Source organism: Procambarus clarkii, chromosome 2, assembly GCF_040958095.1.
Source record: "Procambarus clarkii isolate CNS0578487 chromosome 2, FALCON_Pclarkii_2.0, whole genome shotgun sequence".
Taxonomy (NCBI): Eukaryota; Metazoa; Arthropoda; class Malacostraca; order Decapoda; family Cambaridae; genus Procambarus; species Procambarus clarkii.
Genome location: NC_091151.1, coordinates 21,278,921 through 21,293,993, shown reverse-complemented (window position 1 = coordinate 21,293,993; position 15,073 = coordinate 21,278,921). Strand labels below are relative to the sequence as shown.

The following is a 15,073-nucleotide window of genomic DNA, read 5'->3' as shown; positions in this document are numbered from 1 at the left end:
GCTGAAACCATTCAACTTCGTCACCTTCTTCGACTTCATCGAGCATTACAGGTAGGGCTTGTAAACGTGTGGAAAAAACAAGTTCAATAGATTGTTTTTGGTCCTCTGTTAACATTTCCTTCTTTAAGTGAGGGTTGGTCTGTTCCAGTGCTTGGAATACTTTGTCAAGCATCTTGCTGAAGGTCTCTGTCAGGGAGGCAATAATCATTGGAACAGTAGACACTTGATATATCTTTGGCCCCTTTTCTTTTTTCTGGGTAGGTGAGGAGAATCTGGGTTGGGTCGTGGTGTCTTTGCTACATTCAGGTACTGGGGCATTAGATTATCAAGGTGGTCGTCATTTGTGCTTGGGATGTCTTGGAGGCAATAGCAGGTGTACTCATTTTGCTCCCCTGATCTGTTCGGTTGTTGTTGCCTTGTGGAGTATTGCTTTGGTTTCTCCAGTTATTCGAGGTCAGAGACAGGAGTTTTAAATTCAGCTACTCGTAACAAAAGTTCCAAGCAGCACGGCTATGGTGAGCTCGTAGTGGACTTAACTGGCACAGGAGCGGGGCTGTGAGAGAGAGACAGGAGTTGTTGTTGTTTAAGATTCGCTACTCAGAACAATAAGTTCCAGTAGCACGGGCTATGGTGAGCCCGTAAGTGGATGCTCTTTGTAGCCATTATCTGTATCAGTGGCTGATACTAGAGATCTGACGATGGATGGGGGTCTTCATGATGGTTTTCAGCCTGGAGGGCTGGCTATACCAGTTATGGAGCTGGTGGGGTTAGTGTAGACCTCTAGGTTTTCCGTTTTTTCTTTGCCTGCGACTTTGGCTGAGCAGTGCTGTCGTTAGAGTTTGGTGACGTGGCCTCCATGAGTAAGTCTTGAACCGTGTAGGTGTCGTAAGACAGGAGAGAACATGTCGAATTTATACTGCTGGGAGGTCAGATGTATACAATTAGGTGACGAGTAAGGTGTAAAGGTAAGAGGCATCAGGAAATAACCTATACATAATAATATTAGTCACGTGTAGTGGGCATGGCGTTTTGAGCCGTGACGTCATCGTTGGCATCTTCACGTTCCGGTCTCGCTCTCACTCTTATGGTGGGTAGAGTTAATTGTTCCGCTATTGGAGTATTTATGGTGTGTTGTTCTACTTTTATTTGAAGGCTTCAAGAATCTGAAATCTTTCAATGGATTTTGTCTAATATGCAAATGTTTTTATTCTGAATTTCTCTTGTTAGGGTGATGTCACGAGCCTCGTGAGCTTGGTCGACGTCGAAGTCACTCCTAATTGTTAAGTAAGTAAGTAGGCATCTATCAGTCTCAGGAGACTATGGAGTTGCGCTCTGGTTGTCGGTCTGGAGTAGCCTCTCCAAGGCGCAAATCCAGGGTAGGTTGATACGGTGGAGAAGCTGTTACCCATGCAGCAGGTCTCTCCTCTCCACGGCACCGAAATCCTCCAATGGAAAGACAAACGCCAATACAGTTGGTTCCTGTGCCGTCGCAGGAACTGTCAGAACGAGCTTGAATAACGAGGTTGACTGTAATGCATGTAATTTCTGTAGCTTCTAATTGTTAGAAGCTCCAGAAATCACATGTGTTAGTCAAAACCAAAGAGATCCCAGGTTAGGTTAGGTTATAATAGATTTGGCTCCTATTCATGTTCTCCCCCTTTCAACTGTGGGTGAGCAGGGAAACGGGCCTTACCCTTATATCCTGTAAAGAGGCTCCCATTTTCCAGGATATCAGAGGGGGATCCGAAGGGAAATGTTGCCAAGCTGTGTGCTCCTTAAAGGGGGCCCTCCATCCATTGCCAAAGTTTGGTTATCTCCTCCCTGAAGATTCTTGATGCTGTAGGAATACACGTTGAAGGGAGCACCATCCTGGAGAGGGGAATCTGCTGTCGTCCGGTCCTCAGAAGGTCGCGCTTCTGTAGTGTAGAAAGTTTGTGTGCCTCTTCCGGTAGAATCCTCTCTGTTCGGGAAACACGACCAAATTATATAAAAATCCTTCTGGAGTTCGCTGTCAACACTCGTTATCCATTTTATTCGGATAACAAACGAATAGGCGAGAGATGTCTTTAAGGATGCTGGATGACAGGAAGTATGCAAGAGATAAGAATGCAGGTTAGAATCTTTTTAAACCATTTTAGTTTGGAGTCTCTTTCTCGTTCAAGTTATACACAAGTGTCGAGGAAGGGTAGCTCCTTGGGGGATAGATATGACTGTAAAACCCAAATCTGGGCGGAAACCACTAGCCCATGTGTGAAAAATATTGACCTCTACCTCACACACACTCCAATCGCTGTTCCTTTAATCTGTCGGTAAGCTATTGTCAGAACACAGGAGCGTGTCCTTTAGGTTACAGTCTAAGACATGACGCAAGCACCGTCCCACTAGCACCCTCCCAGGGGAAACGTCTTACTCCGGCGCCTGGTAGGTCGTCTGCAATTTCTCCTTTTGTGTTTCTCAAAGAAAGCTGTTACTTAACGGGTTGCTGCCACTTGAGGGGTGCTTGGGTACAAGGCCGAGACATCTAGAGAGAAAAGGTTGGCTCCTTCCTGATATGGTTGGTTAAAGTCAGCAATTTTACGAAGAAAATATGTAGGGTCGTACAGTCTCTCAAGCAATAGTTTCAGTAGTGGAGAGAGGATCGCTGTGAGGGTTATATCTACCGGCCTCGTTGGAGCCCTCCAACCATTCAGATCCGGCCGTCCTACCAAGACCCTCTCGAGGGATGATAGTTTTTATGAACTCTCGCTAAGAAATATTGAGGAGGAAACATAGTATTGTGGATCATGAAGCTATCTCTTGATGCCGCTGAGAATATTCCTCCTCTTTTCCTGTTTTCAACTGGAACTGGACCGTCCACATACTTGTTGTGCTGGAGGATAATAAGACTGTTGCTTCCGTTTGCCGCAGGCTGGAGCGTCACCTCTGGGTTTGCCGCAGGTTGGAGCGTCACCTCTGGGTTTGCCGCAGGTTGGAGCGTCACCTCTGGGTTTGCCGCAGGTTGGAGCGTCACCTCTGGGTTTGCCGCAGGTTGGAGCGTCACCTCTGGATTTGCCGCAGGTTGGAGCGTCACCTCTGGGTTTGCCGCAGGCTGAAGGGTCACCTCTGGGTTTGCCGCAGGTTGGAGCGTCACCTCCGGGTTTGCCGCAGGTTGGAGCGTCACCTCTGGGTTTGCCGCAGGTTGGAGCGTCACCTCTGGGTTTGCCGCAGGTTGGTCACCTCTGGGTTTGCCGCAGGTTGGAGGGTCACCTCTGGGTTTGCCGCAGGTTGGAGCGTCACCTCTGGGTTTGCCGCAGGTTGGTCACCTCTAGGTTTGCCGCAGGCTGGAGGTACACTTTTAGGTTTGCCGCAGGTTGGAGCGTCACCTCTGGGTTTGTGTACAGTTGAGGTTCGGAGGTCTGTCGCCTCCATTCCTGTTACAAGACTGGTCTCTTCTTGTGCTGTTGTTTTAATTGTGGCAGAAATGTCCATTCCACCAATTTCCACGCCCTTCCAGTCGACTGTTACCCTGAGTCCTGTAGTTCCTTGTGTCTCTACTGAAATCCTGTCTGCATGTCTTTCCTTCTACAGTGTGGTAGAAGGGCGGCCTCTGGTTGACATGTTGCCTGTTGTACTGTATTTTTTCTTTGACTTCTTGGAGGAACCCATTGTTCTCTGTCTGCATGTTCCCTGGTTCTTATCAAGCAACGAGCCCCAGATGTGCATGAATGATATTGTATTATTCATACAATACTTTTCGTGACGTTAGTTTATTTCAGAGGTGGCCAAACCACGGCTCGGGAGCCACATGCGACCATTTGACCTTTAATTAATATGCCGTTCGTGAGCAATTCTAGTGAATTCAAATATTCTAGAAATGTCGTCCTGAATCCAGAGCAAGAAACGTATGGCTATATAAACAGCTGGGATACTTAGGGAAGGGAGAATAGTATAAGTGCGGGCCTAGCTTGTACACTTCATATTAAATCTAGTTTTTAGTGTATTTGAAAACTTTGTGAAGGAAAATATCTTACAAATTGTAAGATACGAAAATAGGAAGAGGAAAACTCAAATTTTCAGCCATAGTCGGAGGAAGAGTTTGTTCTGTAATGAGGTTTGTGAAGGGGAAGCATCGTGCTGTCCTTACAAACCAACACCTGACGAAGCTAATTCGCTCTGACAATATATCAGCCATATTGGGAACGACTTATATGCAAGATGAAGACATAAAAGACCAATACTAGCAGTAAATAGCGTTTTAAATTGCTTGATATGTGTAGCACTGTATTTTTGTCAAAAAAAATTTAATTTTAATAATTAAATTTCTTACTTACAAAATTAATCTTAAAATATTTCAATTTTTTGCTCTACTTTTTTGTTAAATATTTGTCTCTCTGATTGCTGAAACTAACAAATTAAGTTTAAAAACTGCCTGCATGAATATATATTATGGCATTCAATGTGCAGATTTTTAAATTTATATATAATTTTTGTAAAAAAAAAATGTATATAACAATAAAAACGTAAGTGTAAATTTTGTTGATGTCTGTGGCTCTCAAACATCTGAGCTTTATCATTTGTGGCTGAAAGAGTGAGCAAGTTGGACCACTCTCGGTTTATACAAGGCGTTCACTACATCACTCACACCTGACTGTCGACTCCGGCCACATGACTGGGACCACTCCATAATACCTAATTATATCTGGTACTACTTTATTACAAGTAGCTTCTTTTACCCAACAGCTTCTAGCTTCTACCACGGTAAGTATCGTATCCAGGTTCTGAGAGGCGGGTGATAGGCCTGATGTTGCTGCCTGACAATATGTTGATCAATCCATCCACTGACTAGACTCCATGGTCCCTGGAAGACATACACTAACTCTTTTTCTTGTATTCCTAGACTAAATCCTTCCCATATTTCTACTTTTAAATCCCAGAACAATCAAATTCCTCTCTGTTCCTTTTGTTTTGTTGTAGTAATGAGCAGCTGTCCTGCTTACACGTTCCCACTAATGTTCTCATAGTTTTCGTTCAAGTTCTCATCCTGTAAAACAGGGAAATGGTCTGTCATATTAACCGCTGCCTTCCTGATTATTAGCTGGCAGTCCTTTGCCATGGTTCTAGCTCCTCATTTATCGTCTACTCTCCGGGTATCCTGCTGGAGAGTAGACGTTCTATGTCTTAGCATGCTATTAGATGTTTTATCCTGCTCTGTAAGCCTGGTAACTTCTGGCCTAAAGTTCCAGTCTTGAGTTAAGGGCATGATGTGTGCCACTGCTGTTGACTCGCCAGTTGCTATTTATCCAGGTTGTCATACATATGTTTGAAATCATTAGAATCGACCAGAGTTCCGGAATTTAATAAACAAGTGCAGGAGTCATTAGTTTACGTGCTATTTTATATTCATATTCACATAATTTTGTTTTCATATTTTCTAAAGTCTGTTAGTTTATTGATTTTATTTCCCTAACTACTACTCTCATTTTCCTGTCAATGTATTCGTTCTACACAGACAAACCAACATGTTACAAGTAATGGTAATGTTCCCGTATTACGTTGACAATATATTTATGTATCACATCTCTGCTCTAACAGGGGCGGCACCCTTCAATCGCGCCAGTTTACTGAACGTGGGCTTCAAGGAGGCCCGCAAGGAGGGTCCGTGGGACTGCTACGCCTTTCACGACATTGATCTGCTGCCTGAAAATGACTTCCACCTCTATCACTGTTCACCTCAGCCAAGACACCTGGCTGTTGCTCTCTCAACATTCAATTATAGGTGAGAAAAGACACCAGCATTTGATGCTCGTGTCTTCTTGCGCTAATAGTCAAATGTTGACTGTTCGCATCAAATGTTAGACATGTGCTAATAGTCATATTTGTGTATTTATCTGGTAATATCAAAGGAAACATTATTAACTCAATAATGTATAACTTTTGGAAGGGAAGAATAAGACTCCACAGACGACTGTTAAATAATTTGAAGTCAAAACTGATGGTGATAATATTTAGTTCTCATTTCAAAGTTTTGTCGTTGCCACCACAACGGCAAAGTTTTGTCGTTGCCACCACAACGGCAAAGTTTTGTCGTTGCCACCACAACGGCAAAGTTTTGTTGTTGCCACCACAACGGCAAAGTTTTGTCGTTGCCACCACAACGGCAAAGTTTTGTTGTTGCCACCACAACGGCAAAGTTTTGTTGTTGCCACCACAACGGCAAAGTTTTGTTGTTGCCACCACAACGGCAAAGTTTTGTCGTTGCCACCACAACGTCAAAGTTTTGTTGTTGCCACCACAACGGCAAAGTTTTGTCGTTGCCACCACAACGGCAAAGTTTTGTTGTTGCCACCACAACGGCAAAGTTTTGTTGTTGCCACCACAACGGCAAAGTTTTCGAACGGAAACAAGTAGAGTGCTGAGTACTTTGAGTGAGTGTTTCAAGGTTACCGCTAATAGAGACGGAAGTGTGAGTATTATGAGATCATATGTGTAAAGGAGGACTAAAATAGCAAGTTCCTAAGAACTGATGCCATAGAAATATCTACAGAAGTAATGTAACTATGTTTTGTAGGCTTAAGACTCAACCCTGGCATGTCTGTTCAAATAATTAGGAAGACAGTTTTTGTGTAAGTTGAATAAATGAAGCGTTTTGGTGAAAAAGGAGCAGTACTAGATTTGAGACACATACTATAAACAAAAGCTAATTAGACTTTCGTAGAGCAGTGTAATTACAAAGGAAAATGTTTATTAACATTTTACAACAGTCTCCAGTGTTGAGGCAGTCTTTCATGTGTTGTAGTGTTATCTTCAAGGACATATTAAATGTAATTTTGATATTGATAAAAGATTTGTTCCAGAAAACAGGTAAAGAATATTTATATACGAATAAAATGTGCGTAAATAAGAGCATAAATAAATAGAGTAAATAAGAGTACATGCCATAAGAGTGAAGGTTTAGTGTGGGCTGCAAGGGAAGGATTACAATTGAAACGTAAGCAAGAGTGCAAATTTCATCAAGTAACATAAAAATAAACAGAACTAATAATATTGAAAGATCTGTGGTAGAATAAAAGGTAGAGATCTGGCGACAGAAGAGAAACTTGGAGACCTCATCAATTGAGGAAGAAAGTATAGGAAAATAATCAATAGCAACTCTAGATCTATCAGAGTATGATAGAAATTATTACATGGAGAAAATGTATAAAGATTTGTTATCACTAAGCACGATGGTTCAGTATAACTTTTCATAATACTTTTATAATAAATAATTTTATAATACGATATATTTTTATAATAATGTGGCTGAGGAGTTCATAACCCACAAATCTGAAAATCAAGAAACTACGACATTTCGGGTTGTACAGGACGAAAGTCATTCTCCGACTTGAAAATGGTCCAGGATGGACAGAAACGTCGAAGTTTTATAATTTTCACCCCCTCCCCATCTGGCCCGTTGGCGCCGTGAGGGGGCTTGGTGGACGGCTGCCGGAGTGTGATGCTCCGTGAGGCAGCCCTCTGTCCTTTTGTGGCCTTGCGCTCCTGCTGCCCTCTTCTTTAATTGTGCCGGATCGCTTTTCCTTTTCCTTATGTTTCGTTTTTCTCCCCCTCTTCTCCTATCTGCTTGTCGTTTCCTGCCGACCTTTTGCTTGTTTTGGTTATTCCTTTGGACTTCTTCTATTTTGACGCCCGGGTGCTTGAGGAGGCATACTCTTGCACCCGTAGAACTGTACTACCCAACATTTTCGACTGAGGGGAACCTTTTATTGTCAATCCCCCTTTCGTCGCTGAACCCGATCTCGACAGACTTACGGTTCTTAAGGTGGCATTTGTGGGGCGTATACTCGCGATGCACCCCTAGGGGCCCCCGGCATGATCAGCGATAGCTTCCTGTTAGGTGTCCTGCCTCTAATTGTGGCTCCATGGTGGGTATGGGGGCACATTCATCTGTATGTCGTTGAATGTGTCTGTTGTACCCTCTCAGGCTCGTGGGGTAGGTGACCAAGCCCCCGAGTCGGCCTGTATTGGAAGACCGGACTCTGTAGTCCCTGCTGCGTTGGGCCCCAACCTTGCTCCTCCTTTGACCCTCCTGACTTCTTCCCCCAGCTCCCCTCCCTCCTCTGTGGTTGGGTCGAGCCTCAAGCCCCCAGTGGTGACCACTTCGTCCCCTGGTGCGGCTAAGTCTCTCGTTGTGACTACTGCGACTTTTAACCCCTCTCTCTCTGGGGGTTTTCAACGCCGTCCGCGCCACGGCCGCACTCGCTCGATTCCTTCTTGTACTGATGCGTATCAGGCCTTGTTTGGTCCCGCTTCATGGGCCAAATACTTTGATCTCCTCCCTCTTGATTCTGCGCCTCCTGATGATTTCTCCCTCCATCGGCATCTTGTTGATTCTGTGGATGCCTCTATTACCTTCAACCCCACTCGTCTTGGTACACGTGTCGTTGCTGCTGCTCCTTCTCAGGATGCAGCGTCCCGCTTGGCTGCCTTATCGTGCCTTGGCGAGATCCCTGTTCGGGTCTCAAAAAACGCTCGGTTGAATGCCAGTGTTGGCACTATTCTCCTCCCGCCCCATGTTGCGACCGTTGTTCGGAATCTGCAGGACTGCCACAATGATATTCGGCATATCCTTGATGCCCAAGGCCATTCTGTCCTCCAGGTAGACTCGTTTACTCGTCCTCCTCGTGGTCGTCGCCGTCAACCCCTTCGTGTTGTGAAGATCACCTTTGATGGTAGGACCCTTCCATCCTCTGTCATTCTTGAAGGTGCTAGGTGCTCTGTCCAGGTGTACATTTCTTTTCCTAGGCTTTGTAACAAGTGCTGGAGGTTTGGGCATGGTGCCCTCTGCTGCTCTGGGACTGTCTCTCTCTGTCCTTTGTGTGGGGGCGAAGGTCACTCTAAGTCGGAGTGCACTTCTCCCCAGGCTCGCTGCATCAACTGCAGTGAGGCCCACCCTACCTTCTCCTGTGCCTGTATCCATTACAAGCGTGAGGCAGCCGTCCTCAACTTGAAGCACCAGGAGCGTTTATCTTTTCCTGAGGCGAGGTGCCAGGTTTGCTGGCTCCCGCCTTATGCTAATATCTCTTATGCTCGCGTGTTGCGCTCTTCCTCTCCTCGTCCTTCCCACCTTCCTCAGGCCCACAACCGTTTCTGGGCCTTGGACCCTGATACGCCCACTGCCCCTCCTCTGTTCCTTTGAGTTCTGTCCCGAAGGGTCCCCCTCCTGGTTCTCTGTCTGGGGTTCCCCTTCTTTCTGCCCGGTCTGTCATGTCTCCTGTGTCTTCTTCCTCGTCTCCCTCCGCTCCTCCTTCCCATCCTTCTCCTCCATCTATTGGCTCTCCCCGCCGCCTGTCAGTGCGGGCTGATGTCCATCGCTTTCCTACCAGCCGTCGTGTGTGCTCTCGTTCAGCTTCTGTTGAGACACTGGAATCCGTTGCCCAGTACGTAGTTGCTGGGACACCTGTCTCTTTAAGTCAGAAGCTTAAGCCTGGCTCCTCTCATTCCTCCTCCCCGGCGGGTAAGCAGGCTTCGCTTTCTTCCTCGGCCCCTACTTCTGACTCTATCGCCCTTTCCCCTTCCATTTCGGTGGTTGCGCCCCCTGTTCCTACTATGGAGGTTTCTTTGGCCCCCGCTTCCCTCTCGGTTGCTGCCCTTGCTGAGGTGCGCTCCCCTCTTTCTACTCCCCCTCTTTCTGCTGGTGTCTTTGTCTGCTCCTCTCGGTTGCCTCCTCCTCCGGACCCCGCCTGTCCACCTCTGGTCTGTTCTCCCGCTTCCTTCCCTCTGTCTTTGCTCAGTTTACCCATGCCCCCTAACCCTGACTTTGCTGAACCTGATCCCGACTTTGATCTTCTTTAACGTGCTATGTTACTCTTTCACCTTTGTTTCTTCCTTGTTCTCTGTTGTTGTCCTTTCTCTTCTCGTCGATGTCTATTCTTCAATGGAACGTTCGGGGTTATTATGCCAATTTCCTTGAACTCCAACTTCTGATTTCGCGGTTTTCGATCCTTTGTGTCTGTCTCAAGGAGCCGATGCTTGGTGCTCGTCCTGGTCGTTTTCGAGGCTATTCCTTTCTCTCCCCCCCTCCCAGCTGTTGCTGGGGCTCCTAACTTCTGCTCTCTTGATTCGCCCTGATGTTCCCTTTGTCTCCTTACTTTTTCCTTCGCCTCTCCATTGTTCTGCTGTTCGTATCTTTGTGGGGAAATGGTGCACTGTTTGTTCCATTAATCTTCCCCCGAGTGTCCCGCTTTCTCTTCCTGATCTAAAACACTTACTGGACTTCTTACCGGAGCCTGTGCTCCTGCTGGGTGATTTCAATTGTCGTCATTCCCTTTGGGGTGATGTTCTGGCGAACACCCGCGGTCGCCAGAACGTTTATCCTCTATCGTTAAGACGTTTATCCTCTCTTCTTCCCTGTCTCTTCTGAATTCTGGTGAGCCCACGCATTTGGACTCTCGGACTCGCACCCTTTCCTGTCTTGATCTTTCTCTTTGCTCGTCTTCTCTTTACTTAGATTTCACGTGGCAGGTTCTTGTTGACCTCCATGGCAGTGACCATTTCCCCATCCTTGTTTCCTTTTTCTCTTTTCGCCCTCCCCTCTCCTTCCCTAGGTGGCAGTTTGCGAAAGCGGACTGGAACCTCTTTACCCTCAGTGCAACTCTCTCTGACCTCTCCCTTCTGCTACTCCCTCGCTCTCTCCTTTTTCATGACACTGTCTTCGACGCTGCCCTCCGCTCTATTCCTCGCTCTTCCTTTCGGGGTCCACGGAAATGCGTTCCCTGGTGGAATGCAGACTGTGCTCGGGCTGTCCGCTATAAGCGTGCAGCCTGGAAGAGACACCGCCGTCGCCAGATGGCCAATTCTTTTCTTTTCGTTCGGAAGGCGAGTGTGGTGGCCCATAAGGCCATCCGTACAACTAAACGTGAATGTTGGGCATCTTATATCTCCACCATTACGTCCAAAAGTCCTCTGTCACAGATCTGGAAGCGTATCCGCAAGATAGCGGTTAAGTTCGTTCCCGATGTTTCACCGGTCCTTCACCTACATGGTACTCTTGTTGCAGACCCGTTGCAGGTCGCTACCGAACTGGATTCCCACTTTTCTTCTGTAGACCTAGTCTTCATCTTCCTCAATCTTTCCTTCTTCGTAAACCTGTACTTGAGTCTCGTCCTTTTGATTTCTGCACTCATCTTCGACTTCCCTACAACGATCCCTTCTTTCTCTCTCTCAACTTCGTTCTGCCCAGGCCCTCTGCGGATCTACGGCGGCATGTCGGAAAATCCGACAGCATTTAATATATCATACAGGCAGATAACTGCTGTATTGTATAAACAAGTTACCCATAGAAAATGTAACTTGTAGTGGAATTACCATCTATAGAAAACGGGATATCATCACCACACACTATTATATATTCACCACCTATTATGGTGGGAATTATTCTTAAATACATTAGTCTTTGGACTTTACCATCATAAAAACATCTCATATAAATTAACTTAATTATCAGAATTAAAGTAGAGTAAACGTGGCCCTTCTATCACTTTCTGTCATCTGGACAATGTAAGCCAGGCGTCAGGGTGAGGGAGGGGCAGCCATTGTTTATACTGAGACCAGAGGTGCAGGGAGCAATTCGGCTCCTGTTAATTTTACTTGGACGAAGTGTTATGGAAACCAAAGGTGTACCATTATCACACGCTGTCAACAAATTCAAGTTAAGTGTTCTACCGAAACCCATTTATCTAGCATTAGTGGCCATTAATGTCATTGGGTAGGGTTAACCGGTTAGAGCACGAGATCGCCTCATACTAAAGGTAATTAAGCCAGATCTTCATTGTTCCATGTACAGTGTTTTCTCTGATATACCTGTCACATATAGGATTCTGGCTTTACAGCTAGCGCCCTTTTGACAGGTCAAGACGAGGAAGCATGCTTTGTGCATCAATTACCAGGGTGATGGAAGCTACCTCAAAGAGGGAAAATGTGGTGTCTACATCCTGGTTATACCTGGTGGACTAAGGCCTGCTGTACTATAAGATAAGGAACCTCTTCAATGTTCAATATGTGTAGTTAATACTGTAGTTTGATTGGCTGCATATATATAAATTTAATTAATATAAACCCCCCCTAATGTGTAGAGGATCGATTTGTGAGATTATGAGATTATTGCAGAAATACAGTCCACTTATCATTATACAAATTGCTATCGAATATATAAATTAACGTAAATATAAATTCATATAAATTAAATAAATATAAATCTCACAGGTCGGTTCCCACACGGCAGGCTCCGATGGTATTCATTATGAGATGCTTCGCCATCTCCCTCCGTGCACGTCTCAGTATTTACCGAGTCTGTATAATCGGATCTGGGAGTCGTCATCAGTCCCTGAGGACTGGCGCGATGCCGTTGTCCTCCCTGTTCGCAAACCAGGGTCTCTGGGAACATCCCCTAAGGACTTTCGCCCTATTGCTCTTACCAGTTGTCTGCAAACTCTTTGAACGTATAGTTAACGTTCGTCTGATATGGTTCCTGGAACACCATCACCTCCTCTCCCCTTCTCAATTTGGTTTTAGCAAGTGCTGCAGTATGACAGATGTCCTGGTGAACTTGGAGGTCTATATTCGTACTGGTTTTGCTGCGAAGACCTCCGTTGTTGCCGTCCTTTTTGACCTGGAAAAGGCTTACACCACCACCTGGCACTTTCATATTTTATCCCAGCTTCCTTCATTTGGCCTTCGTAGTCATCTCCCTCTCTTTCTCCACAGCTTACTCTCGTCGTTCCTTTCGGGTGCAGCTTGGTACCGCTCTCTCTGCCTCTTTTCAGCAGTACGAAGGTGTGCCCCAGGGTAGTGTTCTGAGCACTACTCTTTTTCTGGTTGCCCTCAATGGTCTTCTTTCCTCTCTTCCTTCAGGCGTCTTCTCCGCTCTCTATGTCGATGATCTCACCCTTTGCTGTCAGGGTGATTATGACACTCGTTTGTCTTAGCCTCCCCATATCTCTTACCTCCGTGTTGAATGCTCTAAGGCCCTTACCCTCCTACGGGTATTGTCCCATACTTCTTGGGGAGCGGATAGGCGCACTCTCCTTGCTTTACATTCCTCTCTCGTCCTGTCTAAGCTCGATTATGGTTACCCTGCTTACTCGTCTGCTTCTCCTTCTACTCTTCGCCGTCTTGATGCTTTGCACCATACTGGGTTGCGCCTCAGTTCTGGTGCCTTTCGTTCGACTCCCGTCCTCGGCTTGTATGTTGACACTGGCTTCCTGTTTCTCCAGGAACGCCGTGATCGCTACTGTCTTCGCTATCTTGCGCGGTCCTTGCAACATCCCTCCTCTCGCCTCTGTCGTGCTTAAACTTTTACCCCTCCTGCGGTTCTTGTTCCTCTTCACCACCTCCCTCTTTCTGTCTGGTTATCTCGCTTACAGGCTTCTCTTTCCGTTCGTATTTCTAATGTTTCTCCTCATCTTGTTCCTTCTTTGCCCCCGTGGAGAGTCCCCCCTTCCGCAGTTTTGTACATCCTTGACCCGCATCACTAAAGCTTTTACCCCTCCTGCGGTTTTAAAACGCCTTTTCCTTGAGCACTTTGCTTCTCACTCCCACTCCGTTTCTGTCTTCACCGATGGGTCTAAGTCTGCAGACGGTGTTGGCTACGCTTGTTTTTTCTGATCGCGCTTATATGTGTCGCTTACCTCAGGAGACTAGCATCTTCACAGCGGAGCTTTATGCTATTCTCTATGCTCTTCGTCTCCTGCTTTCTCGTTATCAGCCTTCCTTTGTAGTTGTTGTTGACTCTCGTAGTGCCCTCATGGCTCTCGGGTTCTTTAATCCGTTTCATCCAGTAGTTGTCGAGATCCAACAATGACTGATTCTTGTTCACAGTAAATTTAAGTCGGTTGAGTTTAGTTGGGTTCCCAGCCATATTGGTGTCTCTTTAAATGAGCGTGCGGATGCTGCCGTCAAGGAAGCTGTCCGCTCTAGTCCCATCTCTCGTAAAGGCATTCCATATTCCGACTTTTATCCGGTTATCCATTCCTCCATCCTTACCCGTTGGCAGGCTTGTTGGTCGTCTGTTACTGGTAACAAACTACATACTCTTAAATGTTGTGTTTCCTCGTAGCCGTCCTCCTACCACCGTAACTGGCGATGGTAAACGGCTCTGGCGAGGTTGCGTATTGGCCATACTCACTTAACCCATGGTCACTTGATGGAGCGCCGCCCTGCTCCTTATTGTCCTAATTGCATTGTCCCTCTTACGGTCGTGCATATCCTTCTTGAATGTCCTGGATGTTCTGAATGTTCTGAATATCCTGAATGTTCCAGGACGAGCGTGTGTCTTGCTTTCCGACCGCCCCTCGCGGTCACGTGTCCCTCAATAGAATTCTTGGTGACTCGGATACTTTTGATATCGTTCGCCTTATGCGTTTTTGTTCTCGTATTGGCATCCTGGGTGATATTTAGTGCCATCTGACTATTCCGCACATTTGATGGTGCTACATAGCCTTCCCGGTTTGGTGCCTTCTTTTGATAATTACTTACTTTATCTTTATAATTTTCAGATGTGGGGGTTGATTATACATAACTTATATTCTCTCCCACAAAACCAAATTTGCCACAGCAATAACTATTCCCCAGGTTTCCCTCCATCACATAACTGCACTAAATGAAACGACGCTCTCACTCCCCCAAGTGGACACCACAGTGGCCCGACGCTCTCACTCTCCAAGTGGACACCATACTGCCACGACGCTCTCACTCTCCAAGTGGACACCACAGTGCCACGACGCTCTCATTCTCAAAGTGGACACCATAATGCCCCGACGCTCTCACTCTCCAAGTGGACACCACAGTGCCCCGACGCTCTCACTCCCCAAGTGGACACCACAGTGCCCCGACGCTCTCACTCCCCCAAGTGGACACCACAGTGCCCCGACACTCACTCCCCAAGTGGACACCACACTGCCCCGACGTTCTCACTCCCCCAAGTGGACACCACAGTGCCCCGACGCTCTCACTCTCCAAGTGGACACCACAGTGCCCCGACGCTCTCACTCCCCCAAATGGATACCACAGTGCCCCGACACTCTCACTCCCCAAGTGGACA

At 46.5% G+C, this 15,073-nt stretch overlaps 1 protein-coding gene across 1 annotated transcript in view; it reads left to right on the top strand.

Annotated features, from left to right (window-relative positions):
• Positions 1-15,073, top strand: part of LOC138365865 (beta-1,4-galactosyltransferase 4-like) — a 50,137-nt gene that overhangs the window by 4,742 nt on the left and 30,322 nt on the right. Inside the window, exon 2 of the mRNA XM_069326478.1 lies at positions 5,572-5,755. Within this exon, the coding sequence (XP_069182579.1) occupies positions 5,572-5,755 (184 nt within the window). The remainder of the gene's footprint in view (positions 1-5,571; positions 5,756-15,073) is intronic.